The sequence below is a fragment of the Ursus arctos genome, unplaced genomic scaffold (genome assembly GCF_023065955.2).
Source record: "Ursus arctos isolate Adak ecotype North America unplaced genomic scaffold, UrsArc2.0 scaffold_2, whole genome shotgun sequence".
Lineage (NCBI taxonomy): Eukaryota > Metazoa > Chordata > Mammalia > Carnivora > Ursidae > Ursus > Ursus arctos.
This window is the reverse complement of record NW_026622874.1, coordinates 99,354,419-99,376,839: the sequence shown is the minus strand read 5'-3', so window position 1 is coordinate 99,376,839 and position 22,421 is coordinate 99,354,419. Positions and strand designations below refer to the sequence as shown.

General features: G+C 43.8%; 1 protein-coding gene across 2 annotated transcripts in view; it reads right to left on the bottom strand.

Moving 5' to 3' along the window:
- Positions 1 to 22,097, bottom strand: part of CCZ1 (CCZ1 homolog, vacuolar protein trafficking and biogenesis associated) — a 37,112-nt gene extending 15,015 nt beyond the window's left edge. For both annotated transcript variants that reach the window (XR_008960510.1, XM_026516275.4), the window contains exons 1-12: positions 21,915 to 22,097; positions 20,859 to 20,956; positions 20,666 to 20,759; positions 20,300 to 20,377; positions 19,884 to 19,931; positions 19,107 to 19,190; positions 17,838 to 18,013; positions 9,939 to 10,020; positions 8,028 to 8,089; positions 7,628 to 7,739; positions 2,040 to 2,073; positions 1,292 to 1,409 (exon numbers count right to left, since the gene is read on the bottom strand). Coding sequence is in view for 1 of the 2 variants with exons in the window: in XM_026516275.4 (XP_026372060.1) it covers positions 1,292 to 1,409; positions 2,040 to 2,073; positions 7,628 to 7,739; positions 8,028 to 8,089; positions 9,939 to 10,020; positions 17,838 to 18,013; positions 19,107 to 19,190; positions 19,884 to 19,931; positions 20,300 to 20,377; positions 20,666 to 20,759; positions 20,859 to 20,956; positions 21,915 to 22,028 (1,100 nt within the window). In the remaining variant the exon portion in view is untranslated. The remainder of the gene's footprint in view (positions 1 to 1,291; positions 1,410 to 2,039; positions 2,074 to 7,627; positions 7,740 to 8,027; positions 8,090 to 9,938; positions 10,021 to 17,837; positions 18,014 to 19,106; positions 19,191 to 19,883; positions 19,932 to 20,299; positions 20,378 to 20,665; positions 20,760 to 20,858; positions 20,957 to 21,914) is intronic.
- Between the last annotated feature and the right edge of the window lie 324 nt (positions 22,098 to 22,421).

Genomic DNA, 22,421 nt, shown 5'->3' with positions numbered 1-22,421 from the left:
CACGAAAAGCACGGGCAGAATGGTTAACATGTCCTGCAATCTCCCCGGGGTGGGGAGGATGGGGGGGGGGGTTGGGAAAGCAGGAACTACCCTTTGCATGCTACCAAACAGATCTGACTCACTGATGCTTCGTTCAGAAAAGAAAACCTGACAATTTCATGGTGAAAAAATTAAACCTCAAGAGACAAACCATGAGAGACTCTTAACTCTAGGAAACAAACTGAGTGCTGCTGGAGGGGAGGGGGGTGGGGGGATGGGGTAACTGAGGGATGGGCAGTAAGGAGGGCACTTGATGGAATGAGCACTGGGCATTACATGCAACTGATGAATCACTATATTCTACCTCTGAAACTAATACTACACTGTATGTTAGTTAAACTGAATTAAAAAAAATTAAACCTCAAGATGGAAAGTGGTCAGGCATATTCATTTCTTGGCCTTATCTTTTCTAATGCGAAGCGAGCTGTTGACAATTAACAATCCACGTGCAGATACAAAACCTACACGTACTATCACCTGGACCCTGTGTGTGACCTCCTTCTGGAAGACCATATACGCATAGCATGGAATCACTATGAACACCGGTTACACATAAAGTCATACACGGTAGTAACTTCTCAAACACGCAGAAAGTCCATATAAAGAGGGCTTCTGTTTCTCAAAGTACTTCCCACGTGCTCGCTTAATCTTTATAGCATATGACTTCACATTGAGAAGACAGTAGAAAGAGGTTCAATGACTTCCCAGTGTTCTTGGAACCAAAATGAGTTTAACCTGAGTCTCCCGTTACACTACTCGAGCTAGAGTCCTTCAAAGCACCAGACTCTGGCCCAACGCCCTCACGGCCTACAGCACAGCTAACTTCACCCCAAACACGTATGCACAAGAGGCAAAGTACTTTTCTGTCTACACAAGGCAAAACCCTGCTGATTACCACTGCCAGTGTGAATTTTACAGTCTGGGCTGGTCAAGTGGGATGTGAGGTGGTACTCGCGAGCTCCGGCCCACGCGCACAGCTAGCACACCCGACCCCATTCATTTACGCCACAGGCAGGGGATTGCTGAGGGAAGGTATTCACAGAAGACCCAGCCCCTGCCATCATCGCGGAGCAGAAAAGCTCAGGAATAGGTTCCCAGGGAGCTTTTCGGACCGGACTGAACTGCATGTTTGTTCTCTGGACTCTTTAGAAAACACAAATGATATTACCATCCATTTTCTTAAGTAAAAACTACCCTTCTTCTTCCCAAACCAGTTAAATGCTAGAAAGTAAACACGAAGCAAAGTACAAACCCAGACATTCTTTTGTTGATGTTAAACTGCTCACAAATGTCAGATGCCAGCACTGTGAGCTGGGGCCCAACAATGCTGTCCAGTCTTCGGCAAAAATCCAACGTGGGCTGTACAGAGGCTAACGAGTAATTTAAAAAATACCAGTAAGTTTTAGAACTCTTTGTGTTGAAAAGCTCAGTATTCATCTAATGGTCTTAATTACAGTATTCCAAAGAAAACTCTACTGATCAGGAAAATAAAGCAATTAAATGGCTCTCCCTCCCATCCCAAAGAGAAACAGAAGAGTCAAAGTTAGCTATACTTAAGGTGTAAAAGAGTCAAAAACCTATCTCAACTGTGAATATCAATTTAAGCACACCCCGTGGGGTGGTAAATTGGCTGGCTACCCCCAGTAGACCGAATAAGGTCAAATATTTAATGCACGCCACACAGCACTCGGGGGCCAGATGCCCTCTGGTGCTTTACAAACACGACCCCATTTAGCACCTCAAGCCCCCTTTGAAACAGGTACTCTTGTTATCATTTTACAGGCAGGGAGGCACAGAAAGGTGCCCAGGGCCTACTGCTAGGAAGCAGGCAGGCCAGGACTTAATGAGAAAGAGCTAGTTCGCTGGCAGAGATCACAGAGGGGAGCCATGCTTAATAGAGCCTCTATGACAAGTTTACTGTTTAGGGATAGAACACAGCAAAGCGTAAAAAGAAAAGGCTTATCTACGCGGGCTGAAGTCAGATACAGGTGTGTACCTACCATCAATCATAAAGCACACAGCTGCACTCATGGCCTGGGAAGAGAAAACAAACCAAAGATTACAAAATGGCACAAAAAAAGAAATCTGACGACCCAATGCAGTGGCCCTGTTTGAATTTTGACTTGAATCACTTGGTCAAGATATTTTTTAGTCAACTGGAGACATGTGGATATGGACTGGAGAGCAGAGAACATTAAAGAAATAGTGTTTATTTTGCCAGGTGTGCTAATAACACAGCAGTTAGGTGGAAACAGATGCCCTTATTAGAGATGCAAATTGAAGCACTTATGAGTGAAACGACATGATCTAACATGCTCCAGCAAAAAACACACGCCCGGAAAACAGATGAAAGATTAGCATGTTAACTAAATTAAGCTGTATGATGGGCACCTGGGGATTAATTATTCTAGTCTCTATTTTTGTGTATGTTTGAAAATTTCCATGAACACAGTTAAAAAGCCCCCAGCAGATTAATGTCCCCTTGTCTCCCTTTTCATGATAGTGACTATTGCAACTGTGACACTGGCTACAGCAACCAAGACCATCAATCAAATAACCAGACATGTTTAGATGTATCACTGTTTACTGCATACACAGCACAGACGTGAAACAGGCACGCAGAACATACGACCGTAGGAGAAAAAGCCACCGAGCTCCTCCTGAGGCCCGTTCCTACAGGCAGTCACTTTAGCAGTTGTAGATACCATGGCTCTACCGCTGTGGCCTTCAGATGTCACACGGAATCCCTACTCACGTCACGACAGGAACGACCCCTCCTCGGCCCCTCTCTTCCTCCCCGCTGCTTAGAGCCACTCCAGCTTCCCCACCGGTCCCCTTACAGCTCCAAAGGGCCCATTGCTCACGCCACAGTCGCAGGCACAAGCTCCCGGACTGCTGCTTGTTCCACGAGCACACTCACCCTCTGTCTCTGCACCTCTCCCCACATCCCCCTCTCGACCTCCAGCAGCTGTAGCTGTTTTCACACGGTCACACTCAAGCACACCTGCACTCTTCTGTAAGTGGATCCTAATTATCACCTGCTTTTAAACAGGCTGCAACACCGGGGCTCACAGGCGAGCGCCATCCGGTATGTGTTTCTTTTGGTGTAATTTTGACTTAGATGCCAATGAGTTTCCTACGAAGATTCCAACTTCCAGCCTCTCCTGAGATACCAGGACATCTGAGACCACCAGCTCTGCCACCTAGTGGACGTGAGTGGCCTCTGGCCGCCTTGCGACTCCACACTGCACTGAAGCTCCATCCGCGTGGGTCTGCAGGGTTCCTGCAGGCATCTGCATGAGTGACTCCTAACAGGCTGATTTTTTTAAATGTGTCTTTCAAGTCCTTGTTTAAAAACTTGAAGAATTTCCAATACACAGAAAAGCACACAGAATGGCATAATGAACCCTGCAGACCATCACTTCCCCAGGGACTACCCGCTGACACACAGCCCTACCCCCCCCACCTCCCCCACCTACATGCTCATCTCAGAGGCCGCGTCAGTTACTCCAGACCCAGATCAGCAGGTATCTACACGGCACCAGAACTCGGTTCAAAATGGCGGCATGACGAACTCCACAGACTCCTCAAACACCGTAATTGAAAAGAATTATAAAAAATAAATTTCTGGAGGGAAACTGCCCGAAGGGCAGACAGCAAATGAAGGAATGTTTCTTTAAGAACATCCACCAACTCTGAGTATTAACACCATCAGTCTTTACTTCAGAGCCGTCAGCACATATATTAAAAAACAAGATCTCAAATCAAGAACTTAAATTTCCATCAGACCTTGGAAAAAAGAGCAAACTAAATCTAAAGCAAGAGAAGGAAGAATATAATGAAGATCAGAGCAGAAATAAGTGAAACAGAGAACAGAAAAACAATACAAAAAAACCCCACAAAAAAACAACACCAGAAGTTGCTTCTCCGGAAAGATGAGCAAAACTGAAAAACCTTTAGCTAGACCGTCTAGACGAGTTAAAAAAGGAGACACGAATCACTAAAATGAGGGATTAAAGAGGAGACACCACCACTGATTTATGGGGGAAGAAAGATTTTAAGGCTATTAATACTATGGAAAGTTATATACGAACAAACAGAGTAACAAGCAGAACAAATTCCCAGGAAGACACAAACAACTGAAACCGACTAGAGAAGAAACAGGCAATGACCTAGAACAAGGCCGGAGACTCTTTTCATAATGTGAAAGTTTCCAACAAAGAAAAGCCCAGATGTAGATGGCTTCGCTGTGACCAATTATTCAAAGAATTAACAGCAATCCTTCACAGACTCTTCCAAAAAAACAGATGAGGAAACACTTCCCAACTCGGCCTGAGGCCGGTAGTAGCCTGATACCAAAACCAGACCACGACTTCAAAAGGAGAGAAAAACCACAGGCACACATCCCTTCCGGCCCTGAGCCCGCGCGGCATCAGCAGAGCTCTAGAGAGCTGGAGACTAAGGCCAGGGACGCCAGCGGTCAGCTGCGTCTGCACGGCCAACGCCCAGTAAAAACTCTGGATGTCAAGCCTCTAGAGAGCTTCCCTGGATGGTAAGACTCGTCACACGTCCCTGCTGGGAGAGACAAGCCCCATGCTGTCTGCGCAGTTCCACCAGGAGGGGACAACTGGAAACTCGGGCCTGGTGACTCCCGGGTCCTGCCCCGGATCCTGCCCCGTGCACCTCTTCCCTGGGCCATCTTTCACCTGCACTCCCCTGCTGTAATAAACTGCAACTGGGAGGCTGCCGGCTTCTCTGAGTCCTGCTAGCGACTCTGGTGAACTCCTGGGCCTGACGGTGGCCTGGGGGCCCCTGAGCTAGCAGTGTGTGTCAGGTGCAAGGGTGGTCTTGGGGACTCCTGCACTTTGCAGCGAGAATCCACGGAACTGAATACATTAAATGGGCTAATTATACGGTATGTGAATTACATCTCAATAAAGCTGTTTTGAAAAAAAAGATTACATTTTAAAATAACTGTGATGCCATCATCCCATTTAAAATTCTATCTATTGATTGACTCTAAAAATGGAAACCCAATAAACAACAGTGTACCAGGATATTTCTTCCACTAGGGTTCCAAGTCATTACCCCGTGTCATTCAGAGGAGAACGATTTTAACTTGCTAGAGAAGTGGGCTTTTCCTTACCCCAGTTATGGTTCATTTTCAGACGCGTGTCTGAATCCCCCTGGAATCCTCTCCTCCTGCGCCATTCCTTAGCACAGCCAACATCTCGTCAAATCTCGCAGGCGTACTGTTTTATGAAGCTAGCATCTTTTTGCTCAGAAGCCCGAGCCCAGAACACAGCCCCCTTCCTCTGTTCCACTGCGCAAGTCCCTGAGATGCTAACCTCATCACAGACTCACAGCCCTATCACCTCAAGCCCCCTCTTACTCTTCTCATGCATCAGGGCCATGTTGGGGATTCCAAGGGATTCTCGTTCTTGGTTTCCTCACTGATTCTGACATACAACCCCAGGCAAACCAGAAGAACGGATGCAGGGGGTAACCTTTCTGAAACTTTTCACCATTAACACGCCTTTCTTTGATCTTACCTGTGATGGAATTGTTTGGCTTGGCAAAGAATTCTACACTGAAAATCACTCGCTCGGAACTTTGAAAGTCTTCCTTCCCTTATCACCTAATATCTGCTGCCCATAGGAAATGCTGCTAATGCTGGTTTTATTTACAGGTGACCTGATTTTCCTTCTGGAAGCTTCTGGAATCTTATCTTTATATTTCTGAAACTGCCCACTGTGGGCTGGAGTGGATCTTTTGATTTGCTGTGTGAGACACTCAGTGGGCCCTTTCAATCTGGGAAATGTGTTCCTCTTCAGCTAAACATGTCCTCATAATACACTTGACTAATCTCCTCTCCACCAATTTTCTACGAATCAGATGTGGAAATCCCTCTCTTCCATCTCTTCTCCGTATTTCATTTTATTTTTATTTAAAAATTAAAAAAAATTTTTTTTAATTTAAATTCAATGAACCAACATATAGTACATCATTAGCTTTTGATGTAGTGTTCAATGTTTTTCTCCATATTTTCATCTCTTGTCATTTTATCTTCTATTCAAGGCAGGGCAACTTATCGTTAACCCATCTAATGAAGTTCTCATGTCAAAAATTATACTTTCAGTGGACATGAACTGAAGGGTTATTGTTTAATGGGTACAGAATTTGGGGTGAAGACGAGTTTTGGAAACAGTGGTGATGTTTGTACAACACTGAATGTACTTAATGTCACTGTACACTTAAAATTGTTAAAACGGCAAATTTTATGCTATGTATATCCTGCCCCAATAACTTTAAGAATTATGTTTTCAATTAACCTAAGTTTACTCTAACCCTGACTCTTTCATGTCCTCCTGTTTCGGTTTTATAGATACATTTCTCTAATCTCTGCAGATGCCAATTTTTAAAAGTTCTCTCTGTTCCCAGAGTGATTTTTGTTTCTTTCAAGATCTACAGTTTTGTTTTTCCAAGCACACTAAAGGATGAGGGAGTGCGCGGCTGACCAGGGAGGGAGGCTCTGCTCCGGTGCGGGACGAGGGCAGCAGTCACACGGGCGCCCACAATCACCACTTGTTCTCAGGTGCTCACACCCACCCACACTAGCCGCTCTAGGGCTCCACAGATTGTTTTTCTTTAAAAGGACTCTTGAGGGGCGCCTGGGAGGCTCAGGCCATGATCCCAGGAAAAAAAAAAAAAAGGACCTTTGACTTCCACCCGGGGATAGGTGCTCGGCTGCCTGTGTGTACGTAACAATGGGAGAAGGGGTGGCTGGCCGGTTTATACACAACACCTCACTCACTCCCCTTCCTTCCAAGCTCACTTCTCACTCCCGACTCCTTAGGTGCTGTCTCCAAACCGGGAGCTTCTCTGGGCTTCTGTGGGGCAAGCAGGCTCTTGCCTTAGTGTACCCCCTCCACTCACGTCCTTGGCCAGACTTCATCCATTGGCACCCCACTTATACCCCCTTCCTGCCCTCCAAAGAGAGACGGATCCCTCGCGCTCTGATGTTCACCTCCGCCCTGTGCTCTCACGCCACCATTCCTTGGCCTTTACAAATCAAAACATAATTATACTCTCAGGTGGCGAAGAAGATAAACACACATGCTTGGCTTTCTTTCTTGAATCAAAAACCACCTTTAGAAAAACCAGCCTAACGTATCTGAGTTGTAACTGGACTGCCGTTATAGAACCAGCAAGTCCGTGCTTTCCAATCCCTGAAAGCAGATTCACTGAAGTGTGGCCAGCCCACATCGGAAGGCATCTAACGACGAGGCAACACCACCTTTGCTGGCCTCTGATGTGTGAGCACACAGGACTTCAAATGCCTCTGAGTCACAGCCTCAGACAGTGTCAGACAGTGATTCTTTCACTAACAAGAAAAGCACTTTTGAAAAGAAGCTGGAAATAAACCACTGTCCCAGCGGGGCACCCATTTTGGGTTTTACAGTAATTAGAACCTACAACACCTGTTCTGTGACATATGTAAGAGGTGTGTAGGCACACACACTCGTGTACACATGCAAGATTTACTTTCGTGTTAATCTGTAATGCTGGAGGGAAAAACAGTGATTACCTTATAAACAATTAAATGCAGTGCTTCGTAAGTGTCATCTGTATTTACAAAAATTTTGGGGAATCTGCATTTTGCCTCTGGATCATTAAGGTTCAAGGGTCCAGTTAGAAATCTGAAAAGTAAGCACAGAAATGACTCAATTAGGTAAATGATAAACAGAAATATATAAGACAGAATATGTTCCCACTTAATATATATTCATTTTCCTTTTGGGAAGCTAGACACTACTTGGAAAACGCCAAATCAGAGTATGATAAAGTTTTAATTCACTGGAAACAACAGCATTTCCTTTGCTGATGACTGCCAACAAATAGCACGAAGGCAATTCAGTGTTGATGATTTTACCTTTACCAAAAAATAATAAAATCCAATACCGCATATCAAAGAACAGAAGTTCTACCTTCCGTAATGTTGAAGATTTCCTGGCATCTCCGCCCTTACTGGAGAATCCCTTCCCGCCAACTGTAAACAAATTCAACAATGAGAAATGACTTATTAGATTTTCTCCTTTTGAAGCTTTGAAAACCGCATTCATACCGACTAGTGGGCTCCATGCCATTTTTTCTGTATCATTTACTCATATTCCTCCCACCAATAAGAGGGAGGGGGGATTACAAGAGGTGCGTAAAGAATGCATTGATACGAACCAGAACAATCATCACTTCATCATACCCTGAACTCCATACGCTGATTTAGTTCCTTTTTTAGCAATAACCGAAATTTCCCATGCGGTTAATGTATGCTAGGCAACGACCACCTCATAGGACCCCTAGAGGCAGCACACTCTTCCTATTTTCTGGTTGTGGAAACTCAAGCTAGTAGAAGTTCCCCAGTGCACGCGGCTCCTAAGCGCAGGGCCAGGCGTCAACCCCATGCCTGTGTGACATCAAAGCCTTCAGCCAGGACATCACGCCTCCTCATGGGTTATTTGTAGCACACTCCTAACACTCTTTGCCGAAGATGTACTATTTCAATACACACAGGAAAAGGAAAAAAAAATCCATATCCAATAGTCATGCTAGCTGAAACTTCATTCTTCTACAAAATTCTGACATTTTAGTCTACATAAAATTTCACACACACACACACACACACACACACACACACAAAGACTGAAAAACATTCTAAATCCAAAAATGGATATCTGACTCTCACGTAGGCAGTCTGTACTGAGAAAAAAGGCCTCACGCATCCACACCACGTTGCCGTGTTGAATACTGCGGCTCCCCCTATGTTATGAGCCCGGCTCTTCGGGTTTTCTGTTGGGGCAGCTGCACCATCACACATGGAAAAGCCTCCTGGGGTGTGGACGTAAGCAGGTGCTCCAGCATCAGGCAGATCCTGAGATCAAGTCCTGGCCCTGCCACTTCCCGGCTAGGTGACCCCGGGTATGTCATTTACGCCCCCTAGCCTGAGTATCCCATCTGTAAGGGGGGGGATAAGGTGTCCCACTCAGGATGGTTTCAGGATGCCAGGAGATAATGCAGGTTTGCTGGGCACTCAGGACAGTGTCTGGGACACGGTACGTACTTGAGAAACATAAGCCACGGTACTCAAACTGCCTAGAGAGGACCTAAGTGCAGGACCTGGTCCTTCTCAAAACCTTACTTTTAATTTCTTATCAAAGAGATTTTTCCTGTTGTTTGAAGTCACAGCCTTAAATGGAGGGAGAGGAGGGAGCGAGTGAGCACGTGTATGCATCTCAGCCAAAATGATTTGGGGGCTATGAATATTTTTCATCTCCAACCTAATGAGAGCTGCAAAAGGACACTTTAGGGGGAAGGCTGCAGTATTACTTAGAGGTCTCTGCAGAAAACTGGGAAAGTAGGATCACACTGGAGAAGCCAGACGGCCAACAGAACACCTACTGAATGACACGTCATGTTTGTAGGTGACAAGACCGCAGGATTCACCTTTCTTCTGTCAAAGATCCCAGGTGTTTTCAAGTTTCCAGAACCCTACCTGAAACCCGTTTCTCTGCTACTCAATGAACTGCTCCTCTTAAAAACAGATTGCTATGTATTTGAACGTAACAAAACAAAGAAGGGCTGACATACATGATTTCCTGTGCTAAGGGATACACAGCCACATAAATATCCATGTAAAATAGAACGATGTAAAATATAGTGATGTATTATATAGATCGGAGCTGCCCCACCGATTACCGAGTTACTCCGCCCTCCTCCCCCGCCCCCAGCCCCCCTGCCCCCCAGCCCGGGTGTGTATGCGCATGTATACATACAACATACATACGCATAGAGAGGGACAGAGGCGGGAGGCGGGAGGGAGGGAGACCAGTGCCCGGCCATACCTCAGGTTCGATATGCCTTGGAAACAGAGACGTGGTGAGGTATTTGTATAAAATTCTCATGTCATCTTGTTCTAACCCACTCCTGAAACATCAGAAAAGCACGGTGTTAAAAGCCTGCAACTGGTCTTCTGTCTTCCTGTGGCTCTGATCATAAGAGCTCCTCTTTTTTTGTTTACATTATACCCAGAAGCCCTCTCCTTGACTGGGAGGTTCCAGAAGGGACTGAACTAAACTAGTCTAGCACTCGCACTTTATCCTGAGCCGGCAAAGGCCACTACTGTGTCAACCCTGTATTCTATATGCCATGTGAAACAAAGTCGCTGGTCTGATTTGATCTGACTCGATTCTCTGCTTGCACTCCATGTGGGATTCTTCAGGGAGCATTAATGACCACAACGCTCTCTCCACTTCAGGTAGCAGACGTCTCTTCGCTTTCCAGACTACACAGAAATGGCACATGCTTTCACCCAGACTTCCGGGAAGCACTGGCATGCTGTCGAGGGGTAACTTTATTCCTGCTCGGTCTCAGAAACCTATGTGGATTTTAATTCTATGACTTCAGGGTAAGCACAGAGGAGGAAGAGAAAGAAACTTCCAGGCAAGCCTAATCTGAAACGAGGCAAGAATAAGCAGCACGTAGAAACAGTGCCAAGACGCTAGCAAGCAGCAGACCCTGTCTGAGATCCATTTTCTAGGAGGGCTCTAAACAGACCGAGTCTGTGTCTGATTTTCTTCTATTCAAGACGACTGAAAAAAAAAAAAAATCCTGTGATGAAATCCAACTGTATTATAAATCAAGCCTCTACGCCATATCCCAGAGGCTCTCTCTTCTTTTCCCAGTGAAACCATCTGTTAGAAAAATTTGGGGGGCGCCTGGGTGGCACAGCGGTTGGGCATCTGCCTTCGGCTCGGGGCGTGGCCCCGGCATTATGGGATCGAGCCCCACGTCAGGCTCTTCCACTATGAGCCTGCTCCCTCTCCCACTCCCCCTGCTTGTGTTCCCTCTCTCGCTGGCTGTCTCTATCTACGTTGAATAAATAAATAAAATCTTTTTAAAAAAAAAAAGAAAAGAAAAAAGAAAAATGTGGCTTTCCTCGGCAAAGACATGCTGCTCCCTTCCTGAGACTCCTCCACTGCTGTCTCACCTCTTCCTCTTCCGCCTCTCTCCTTTCCCAGGCCAATTTTCGTAAGGTCTTGTCCACAACTAAAACTATCAGGGAGGGAGCCCTAGCCCCTTAAGCAGGTTTGTTTTGTTCGTCCTATGGCAACTCTAACCCTCAAAGTATCATACAGCCAACTGGGCGGATGGAATCTCCAAATCAAACACATGAAAAGTCACCCGTTTTTTTCTTTTACAGAAATAACTGAGGTAAGGAGAGAGAAAGAGGAAAACAAAGCAGGTTGTGGATGTTATTTTCCTTGTCAGACATAAGTACAAAGCACTGGTGGGGAGGGGTTGTCGATGATAGGCAGAGACACTACACGTTGGACTACGTGCTGGGCAATTTCCTCCGGAGCTGCATTTCCAGTAAGAGCAGCTACTGGGGCGCCTGGGTGGCTCAGCTGGTTAGGCCTCTGCCTTCGGCTCAGGTCGTGATCCCGAGGCTCGAGGGGGTCCTAGGACTGAGCCCTGCACCAGGCTCCCAGCTCAGCGGGGAGCCTGCTTCTCCCTCTCCCTCTGCGAGTGCTCTCTCTCTTGCTTGCTCACTTTCCCTCTCTCAAATGAATAAAATATGAAGAAAAAAAGCAGCTTCTGGGCGCATCTGGCTACTGAACACTTGAGATGTGGCTTGTTGAAATGACTGCAAAACAGACTGGATTATTAAGATTTAGCTTGAAAAGAATAGGTCATTAATAACTGACACTGTCTATGTGTTGAAATAATAAATTTATAATAGCTCATTAATAATTTAAGCTTTTACATGTTGAAATAAATAATTTTAGATATATGGGGCTAAAATGTTAATTTTACCAGTTTCTTTCCATTTGAACATAGCTACTACGAAACTTAAAGTTATACATGTGGCTTGCGCTATATTCGTTTTTTTATTTTTTAGATTTATTTTATTTAGGGGCACCTGGGTGGCTCAGTTGGTTAAGCATCTGCCTTTGGCCCAGGTCATGATCTCAGGGTCCTGGGATTGAGCCCTGTGTAGGGCTCCCTGCTCAGCAAGGAGTCTTCTTCTCCCTCCCCTTCTCCCCGTTTGTGCTCTCTCTCTCTCTCAGGTAAATAAAATCTTTAAAAAAAATTATTTTATTTATTTATTTGAGAGAGAGCAAGCCAGAGAACAGGGAGATGGGCAGAGGGAAAGAGAGAATCCCAAGCGGACTCCTGCCGTGCATGGAGCCCAATGCGGGGCTTGATCCCACAGCCCTGAGTTCATGACGTGGGCTGAAATCAAGAGCCAGATGCTTAACTGACTGAACCACCCAGATGTCCCTGCACTATTTTCGTACTGAACGCCACTGTTCTAGACCACAGGACTCAAAGTAGAAAAAACCCTGTAAGAAGAGATCGCAGACAACACTACTAAACTACTCACCATGTATACTGTGACTAGAGCTTAATTTTATTATTTCCCTTCAGATTTAAGGCTAGGCATTAAATACCTTGGCCGGTCATCTGGATAGAAAACTTAAAAAGAAAAATACTAAGTTGCAGCCAGGTGTTCAGAGCACAAAACCCCAAGAGTAACTGATTCCCACTTTGCCTTCAGAGAGGACTGCCCTCGTTGTAGGGTCTCTATGCGCTCGGACCACAGCAGCCCTCTCTCCAATGTCTGCCACCCCCATCCCTACTTCCACTCCCCTACAATAATAAATGAGGCAATAATGCATTGAACTTATGGAAGATGTTACTATTGGGGAAAAGTTCTTAGAAAAAATTTAAAAAGTTCCTTCCTTAGTGCAAATAAATACACAAAGGCAAAAAATTCCTGCACTGACAGGTCCAAATGATTCAGGACTCCATCAATGGTGCACATCAAACAGGCATAGCCCACTCACGCTCAGAAGTGTAGGTGTTCTCTCAAAGTCTCTCAAATATGGTTGTTTGTTGTGAATAGTTTTCTTAAACTTATTTTTTTAAATAACTTTTTATTTATAAAGTTTTTTCTTAAAAAAAAAAAAAACCAACCACCTAAAAACTTTTCTTCAGCTTAAATCTCAACTTATCCATTTGAATGCAATGCAGAATCCTTCATACCAGTATCAGTTTTGTCTATGATACAGACGTTATTGTCATGTATTAAATATAAAATAATCTAGTCAAGATCCCAGAGTACGATCAACTTTGATTAAGAAATATCTAAAGCATTTATTCATAAAAGCATTAACCCCTGGAAAGAATATCAATTCACTAAAAAGAAAATTCTCTCAAAAAACAGGTCAAGACCTCTGGACAAGAAAGTTGACTGACACCCTCCTACCAAACAGCAGTACTGTCTGATCCTATCATGGTCAATGCAAAACCAAATCCATCCATTAAACGCAACAAAGTCCAAACAGAACTCAAAGATATTTTCTACCAACCATGTGCTTTGAGCTCACAACCATTTACCAAGCATCTACAGTGTACCAGGTTCTGGCCACGTCCTGGGGACAGACAGATGTTTCTACCCTCAATCAGATAATTTCAAAACCACATAATAAGTAGCCAACCAATCCAACAATACATTTAAAAAAATCATTCGCCTTGATCAAGTGGGATTTATTCTTTTTTTTTTTTTTAAAGATTTTATTTATTTATTTATTTGACAGAGAGAGACAGCCAGCAAGAGAGGGAACACAAGCAGGGGGAGTGGGAGAGGAAGAAGCAGGCTCCCAGCCGAGGAGCCTGATGTGGGGCTCGATCCCAGAACGCCGGGATCACGCCCTGAGCCGGAGGCAGACGCTTAACCGCTGTGCCACCCAGGTGCCCCAAGTGGGATTTATTCTTGACATACAATGGTGGTTCAATATTCGCAAAACAATCAACATGACACATCAGATCAATAAGAAAAAGGATAAAAACCATATGATCATTTCAATAGGTGCAGAAAAAACGTTCAACAAAGTACAACATCCATTCATGATAAAAACTGGCCCGAAGGGAACATATCTCAACACAATAAAGGTCCTATATGAAAAACCCACAGCCAACATCACACTCAATGGGGAAAAAACTGAGAGCTTTTCCCTAAGGTCAGGAACAAGACAAAGCATGTCCATTCTCACCACTTTTATTCAACATAGTACTGGAAGTCCTAGCCATAGCATTCAGACAACAAAACAGAAAAAAAGGCATCCAAATTGGTAAGGAAGAAGTAAAACTCTCATTATTTGCAGATGACATGACACTATATATGGAAAACCCTAAAGACCACCAAAAAACTATTAGAACTATAAATGAATTCAGTAAAGTCACAAAAATCAATGTACAGAAATCTGTTCCATTCCCATACACTAATAATGAAGCAGCAGAAAGTGAAATTAAGAAAAGAATCCTGTTTACAACTGCACTGAAAACAATAAGATACCTAGGAATAAACTTAACCAAGGAGGTGAAAGACCCATACTCTAAACTATAAACCACTGGTGAAAGAAATTCAAGACAACACAAATAGATATTCCATGCTCATGGACTGGAAGAACAAATACTGTTAAAATGTCTACACGACCCAAAGCAATCTACACATTTAACACAATCCCTATCATAACACCAAGAGTATTTTTCACAGAACTTGAACAAACAATCCTAGAACTTGTACGGAATCACAGAAGACCTCAAATAGCCAAAGTAATCTTGAAAAAATAAAGCTGGAGGCATCACAACTCCAGATTTCAAGTTACACTATAATGCAGTAATGATTAAAACAGTATGGTTCTGGCATAAAAATAGACATAAAGGTAAGTGGAATAGAACAGAAAACCCAGAAATAAACCCACAATTATTTGGGCAATTAACCTTCAACAAAGGAGAGATGAATATCCAATGGGGAAAAGACAGTCTCTTCAACAAACGGTGTCGGGAAAATTGGACAGCAACATACAAAAGAACGCAACTGGACCGCTTTCCTACACCTTACACAAAAATAAACTCAAAGTGGAATAAAGACCTAAATGTGAAACCTGAAACCATGAAAATCCTTGAAGAGAACACAGGCAGTAATGTCTCTGACATTGGCTGTAGCAACATTTTTCAAGATATGTCTCCTGAGGCAAGGGAAATAAAATAAAAAATAAACTGCGACTAATCAAAATAAGTTTCTGCAGAGTGAAGGAAATAATCAACAAAACTAAAGGCAACCTACGGAATGGGACAAGATATCTGCAAATCCGATAAAGGGTTACTATCTAAAATATATAAAGACTGATACAGCTCAATACCCAAAAAACAAATAATCCAATTAAAAGACAGGCAGAAGACATGAACAGACATTTCTCCAAAGACGACTTACAAATGGCCAACAGATACATGAGAAGATGCTCAACATCACTTATCATAAGGGAAATAAAAATCGAAATTACAGTGAGGTACCACCTCACACTTGTCAGAATGGCTAAAATCAACAACACAAGAAACAACAGGTGTTGGTGAGGATGTGGAGAATAAGGAACTCTCTTGCACTGTTGGTGGGAATGCAAGCTGGCGGTGATGCAGCCACTGTGGAAAATGGCGTTTCCTCAAAAAACTGAATATAAAACTACCCTACGATCCACCAACTGCACTCCTGGGTATTAACCCCAAATATGCAAAAACATTAATTCAATGGGATCCATGCACCCTCCCTACGTTTATAGCAGCATTATTTACAATAGCCAAATTACGGAAGCAGCCCAGGTGTCCATAACTAGGTAAACGGATAGAGAAGATGTGGTGTGTGCACAACGGAACGTGATTCAGCCATTAAAAGAAGGACATCTTCTCATCTGCAACAATGTGGAGAGAGCTAGACACGATAACGCTAAGTAGAGTCAGTCAGAGAAAGACAAATACCGTATGACTTCACTCATATGTGGAATTTAAGCAACAAATGAGCGAAGGAAAAAGAAAGAGCGACAAACCAAGAAATAGACACTCAGCTATAGAGAATAAACAGATGGTTACCAGAGGGGCGGTGGGTGGGGAGGCGGGGGAAATAGGGAATGGGATTAAGAGTATACTTATCATGATGAAAAAAAATGACTGGAAAAAAAAATCAGGCTCCACTTGACAAAGCATTCAAAACTGAATACACGCAAGCACACGTGCGCGTGCACACACACACATATATACAATAGTAAGCAATAAGAACAAATATATATCCTGTTCATGAAATATAAAATACTTCATTGGTATTTAAACACACCAGCTTTGTAACTAACAGCTGCCTCCCACAATGTGTTGCTTTTCTGGAGGCTCCTTAGGATGACTGCCTGGGACCAACCTTGCCCGTTGGCATATTGGGGTGGTACCCCAGAGCAGCTCTGTGCAGCCACCAGAGCTGGGCACTGCTTACCTCCAGGGGCTGTCCTTCAAGAAGACAAAGATGCCAAGAGGATCCCCAGGAGTTGGGCAACAGGCAGCCCTGAGCTCAGGGTTCCAGACCGCAACCCCGCTCGCTGGTCATGCTGGCTCCACAGCCTCTCAGGAGGAGCTGCTGACTTTGAGGGCGACCCTCTTGCTCTAGGTCTGTACCTTTTCTCACCCCCAGAGTTCACGCCTATGTCAGGGGTTATGCTCTATCAGGCAGTTGGAAAATGACAGGGGCACCAAGGCCACGGACTGCTACAGAATTCTAGTCCATCCCTCTCCTCGCCGGGTGCAGCCTTCCCAGCACCGCCCTGGAATTTCTGGCCACTCCCTCCTCAGATCTGACACCCCCAACCCTGGGTAACTCCCCTTCAACCTCTCACGGCAGCATTAAGAATTTCATTTTGCTACCACAGCGTGAATATTATAAAAAGCAACTAGAACAGGGCCAGCTAATACAGCATGAAGTGTCCTGCAAAACAATTTGTTAAACAAAAAAGGAGACACATTTTCACCTGGACTTCATGTTGTTTTCATAGGAGAAAAATTCTACACAAAAACTCATCAACATGTTTAACAAACAGATTCATATTTCTTTCGATTAGCCTCTGTCTTCCTAAACTGATGCTACAAGATCTTGGCAGGGAGAGGATGGGTTTCCAGAAACCACGACTGCCCTTTCTGTTAGCTGAACTCAAGTTTTCTGGCTCAAATACGGCCACATCCTTACTGGCAGAAAGTGGGATACGGTCCACGTAAACGTGGACACTGAACACGGGTGAGCCCCCGGAACAGCTCCTGAACCCCAGCGGCCCATCACAGACAGATCAGCTGGCTCCAGGCCCCTCTCAGAGCCACAGCCTCAATACGATCACAGTCACTGCGTGTTCGTATGGCTTTTCCCGAGCTGTCTTAGGTAGCTGAGAGCACTTGGTTACGATTTCTCTCTTCTTCTTATCAACACTCTCAAAGAAATTATGTTTTTGTTCTTACTACAGGATGCACCTTTGGTTGCCAGTGGGTAAGTTCCTGGTTTTATAGCATATTTAACTTCTTGGGTATTTTTAAAAACCTAGCTTTAAAAGAAAGTATGAAAAGTATGTTTTCCACATTTACTATACTGTTTCTTTAAAGAGATTTTTGGAAGAACTCCGAAATAAAAATAGGGTTCCTATACTTAACTAGACAGGAACATTTTCTCCACCTTTCATGGAACCAGTTTTAAACGCCCCTGCCTAGTCATTTTAACCCAAATTACCCTACTTTTGGTTTTAATAATCACTGCTTCTACCTTGCCCCCTTGCTATTCATTCCGTTTGACAATCTGCTATCAATCCAGTCAATGTTGTTTTTATCATCCTAAAAGATTTTCTTCTTTTATATGCCAAGCCTTAGGGTGTACATACCAGATTAGTTGATCGTTATAGAGAAAGGCAGTGTATTTGACTATACTCAGGCTTTCCTCCATTCTATTAATAAAGGACTGGATTTTCAAATAAGTCATTTTATCCAATGGGAAGAAGCTGATTCCACCAAAAATGTCAAGAAGATCACATGACTGCAAATGCAACGTTTGCAAGTACTGTAGGAAAAAATAAGGCATTAAACTTACTAAGAGTACATGGACTATAGCACTCTGACAGCTGAGAATAATTCGTCAACTTATGGTACGATTACATACTAGCACACTGATAAGACCAGTAAGCAGGTGAGCCACAGCTAACTGGATGTGAAATCAGTGCCCAATTTCAAAATATAAAGTTCAAACACAAGTCATTAATAATTATTCAGGATCGTCTTATCTCTTTGAGGTATTTAATTCCTGATATGCGTGCTCCTCAAATTATACTAATCTCATTAGGGATCTATACAATGATATCACGGACAGACAGTGCCATCTTCTAAAATAACATTGAAAGGACAGGTAGTCAGTTGTTGATAGACAGGAGAGTAATGAAGGCAAGAACAGGAATTAGGAGACAGCATGAGAATAATTAATTATGGTCATTAAAGTGCAGGAACAAACAGGAAACAAAAGTAATTCGTAAAAATGAAAATTCAAAAGCAGATCAAAGGTAGTCTAGGGAAAAGAAATAGAGAATTATTTCCTAAAAGCTAACCTGAATTCTACCAGAGATAAGCTATATAAAATTTAACCGACAGTATAACAGAGGGACAACTATATTGGCACATTCATCTATCATTTGGGAAAAATCTCACAAATAACCACTATCATGGCAAAACATTTTACCTTGCATCAATACAGATTAAGCAATACTCGGTTTAGTGAACAATAATCAATCCATAAGAATGTAGGACTCAGCTAAAGAGTTTAAATTCGGCTAATTAACCAATCACCATGCAGTAAGTTCGCTTTTGAGCAAGCCCACACAGACAGACACAGGCAGAACCAGGATGAAGCCAAAAGGTGTCTCTGGGATGATGTAGGGATGCACACAAAGGGCAGGAGGCTCTGATCCCGCACAGAAGGTTACAGAAAGACTCAAGAATGGAAGGGAGTTTTCTCCCTGTTCTGGTTTTGCCACAATGTATCTTAGTTTCTTTGTCACTTTCAAGTCCTAAGTTTTTTGTCAATAAGAAACAAACTTGTATGTGTATTTCTAAAAGTCTGTTTGAAGACTACTAAGATTATAAATAAAACTCAAAATACTTACCCGATGGAAGAATTTCTCTAATCTTTCTTTTAGGAGCTTGACACCTCCATCTTCCATGGCCCTCAGAAATGTACCATTAAAAAGCTAATAATGTAAAAGTTTTTTAAAAAGTCAATTTCTTATGCCCTTCGATTTGCCTGTATAACAAATTCTTTTTTCCTTTTAGATTAATTCAGCTTATTTAATTCCCTCCATTACTTCTAAACACAGAAAATATTTACATGAGAAAGCCTAAATTATAAAATAAATCACAAAAAATCAACACTTTGTTAACTGATATTTCTATGGAATCACCTAATCCCTTGGAGCATGTTTTTTTAAGTAGGTTTCCCGCTCAGTGTAGAGACCAACACTGGGCTTGAGCTCACGACCCTGAGATCAACACCGGAGCCGAGTCGGACAATGAACCAACTGAGCCACCCAGGTGCCCTGAATTTTTTTTAAATCTCAACTCCTCTAAGTTTCACTTCACATAAATAATATCACCAGATGTCTTAAATCATACAAATATCTGCAGTATGCCTTTTCCTCAAGCACATGGACTCTCTTGTTTACCAACGGGGATACGTTCCTAGTACAAGGCTGAGACTAGAGAAAGACCCGATACTCAGTGAATAAGGGTATACATAAATCTCAGTGCTGTTTCAAAGGCCCCATTATTTCCTCCCCTAATACAGAGACGTAGTCACCATACAGTCATCAAAGAATTAAGATTTTTAAACAATTCCTGTCAACAGGGGTAACTGGCTAGACTCAATTCAAGAACACCATGCTTACCTTGTACATGCTGTAGCACTGCTGTAGCACGGAACTATAAACCTTGTCCTGCAAACACAAAAACATACATCTCAACAACGGGGAAAAGTCCATGGCATAGCCAATACACAATAACTCTGGGCAACACAGTCTAATGCTTATAAGCTTGGACCCAGACAGTTGTGTGCTATCAGATGTGTTCAAATTCAGTTATGAACCAGTAAGCCCAATTTTAGGAGGGCTTTTAACAGATGATTAGAAGGCATTAGTAAGATATACATTTTTACACAATAGTGCTAATGTAAATAGACATGAAATTTCATGATGTATATCCTGAGAATCTTCTGCCAAAGTGACATAGCTTAAATTTGACCAAGTCACTCAACATATTCAATAATACATTTTCTAGAAATAGGAAATGAAAAATGACACATTACCAACAACTCCTCCTCTTGGTATTCAACAATTGGTTTTCCATCTTTACTTTGCTTTTCAATTATAGGATTCCGAACAACCTACACAATTTTGATAAAACAAAATTACACAATGACCCATTGTATAAGTTTTTAATCTTCCCTTAAATGAAGAAATTTATACATGTCACAACACCAAAAACACAACTTCTTAAAACAGCCCCAAGAACAAATACGCTGAATAGGAGTTCGATTTTAAAACTGCAACCAACTTTATTGTAATTTTACTTTGCAATAGCTAGAGGACTTTCCTAAAGTCAGTCCTAACAGTAAAGATCACCCGTGACTTCACTACACAAATGCAAAAAGATGTGCTGTGTATGTAAATACCATGACCATCCAGAAATTCTCTTCTGGTTCATTGAAGAACTGTCTATTCTTCTGTGTATGTAAAGACTTTGCAGGTTTTGATGGACTAAAGGTCCTAAAAAGGTTGAAAAAGAATATGTTGGGGACAGTCCTCCAAGTTGTATGAGTTGTAAAAATCCACTGAGCTCTGAAAAAGCACATTTAAAGGCGTTACCTTGTAAACTGTACAATAGCTTCACATAATCCAACATTTCTAATTTTCTCATTCTTTTCTACTTCATTTGGATGGTAAAACAAAATTTTATTTTCCTCCTAAAGTATGAAGAAACAGAATCACATTAATAGAAGCATTTTTTTCCCCATCTCGCCTATTGAAAATGCTGTTTAACGTCAACCTCTCACGTCACACAGGTTAGCGGCAAAACGAAACAAAAAAGCCTTTTAAGAAAATCAAGAATTATCTTCCCCTCCGTCTGTCAACAACGCTCATCAGCCTGGAAGGCAATTGTGATATTGCTGTCACATGTCATCTGGAGGCGCACTAGACAATTATTCTGAAAACTCGATCTTACGGTTTCTTTCCTCATGCTAATTTCTTTCCTCCTGCTCAAAACACCAACGTTGTAAGAAATAAGCGTGTGCGCACGTGCGTACACGTACGCCTCCCGGCGAGTAAAACTCAGCAGGTTCACGCGTATTTGGACTGACAGCCTCTGAAAGGACCGTGATCTGCTGCCAACAGAACCGGACATCCTTGGAGGAAGTCACCGTCCCCACCTATAAAACAAACAAAAACCCCATCCCTGGAATTTATTTATCAGTTCGGAAAAAACTTTCCTAGGGTCCTCCAAGCTTGCGTTATTTCAGGGTTACAGTCCAGCACTCTCGATCCACGCTTCTAGACGGAGACTTCCAGGAACAAAAACATAAGCTCCATTTTAGTCACCCAGGATTGGCGCAAAAAGACTCAGCCCGTGAGGAGGAATAATTAGCCTGCTGAGCCTTCATTCAATACACTGGCTTCGATCCCGGACCCGAGAGAGACCCTGCCGGCGTTGTCTGGCCCCCCACTTATTCCCTGGCCCGGGCGCAGACCTGGCACAAAGCCTCGTAAATGCCGCCCGAGGAGGGGAGTGACAGGTGCTGCGCGGTGTCCCCTCCCGGACGCGCCCCAGCTCTCCGGGCCCGTCGCCGGCCGCCTGGCCGCCCCCGCCCTCGGGCCCTCCTCCGACCGTCGGCTGACACCGGCGCGCGGCCCCGCTCCGCGTACCTCACCCTCGCGCGGCCCGAAGCGCGGGTTGTAGATGAAGAAGCTCAGCAGCGCCGGCGGGAACTGCTTCTCCTGGGCCGCCCCGGCCCCAGCCCCGGCCGCCGCTGCCGCCATCCCGGCCCGGCCCCCGCCTCGGGAGCCTCCCTCTGCCCGCCCAGAGACAGCTGCCCTGAGGAGACCGCACTTCCGCCTCGCTCGCCGTCGCCCCGGAAGTGGTCGCCGCCGGCCCGGAAAAAGAACCCGCAGCCCAGCGTCCCCTTCTGGCTAGCGCCCGAGAGGGTTCGTTCCCGTTTGTTTCTCTGGCGGGTGTGAAGGTGAAAGTGAAACTGTGTGGTTGCTCCCAGATATCTGTCATGGCTGAAGCGAGGACTGCGTATTTAAAGAAAAATAGAACGGGCATAGTTTTTGTTTTGTTTTTCTAGAAGGGAGAGTGGAGATGCAAAGGAAGGCCCTGCGTGATGTGCGTTCAGCTGGGCGATTTGCCCACTTCCATCATCTACAGGGTCC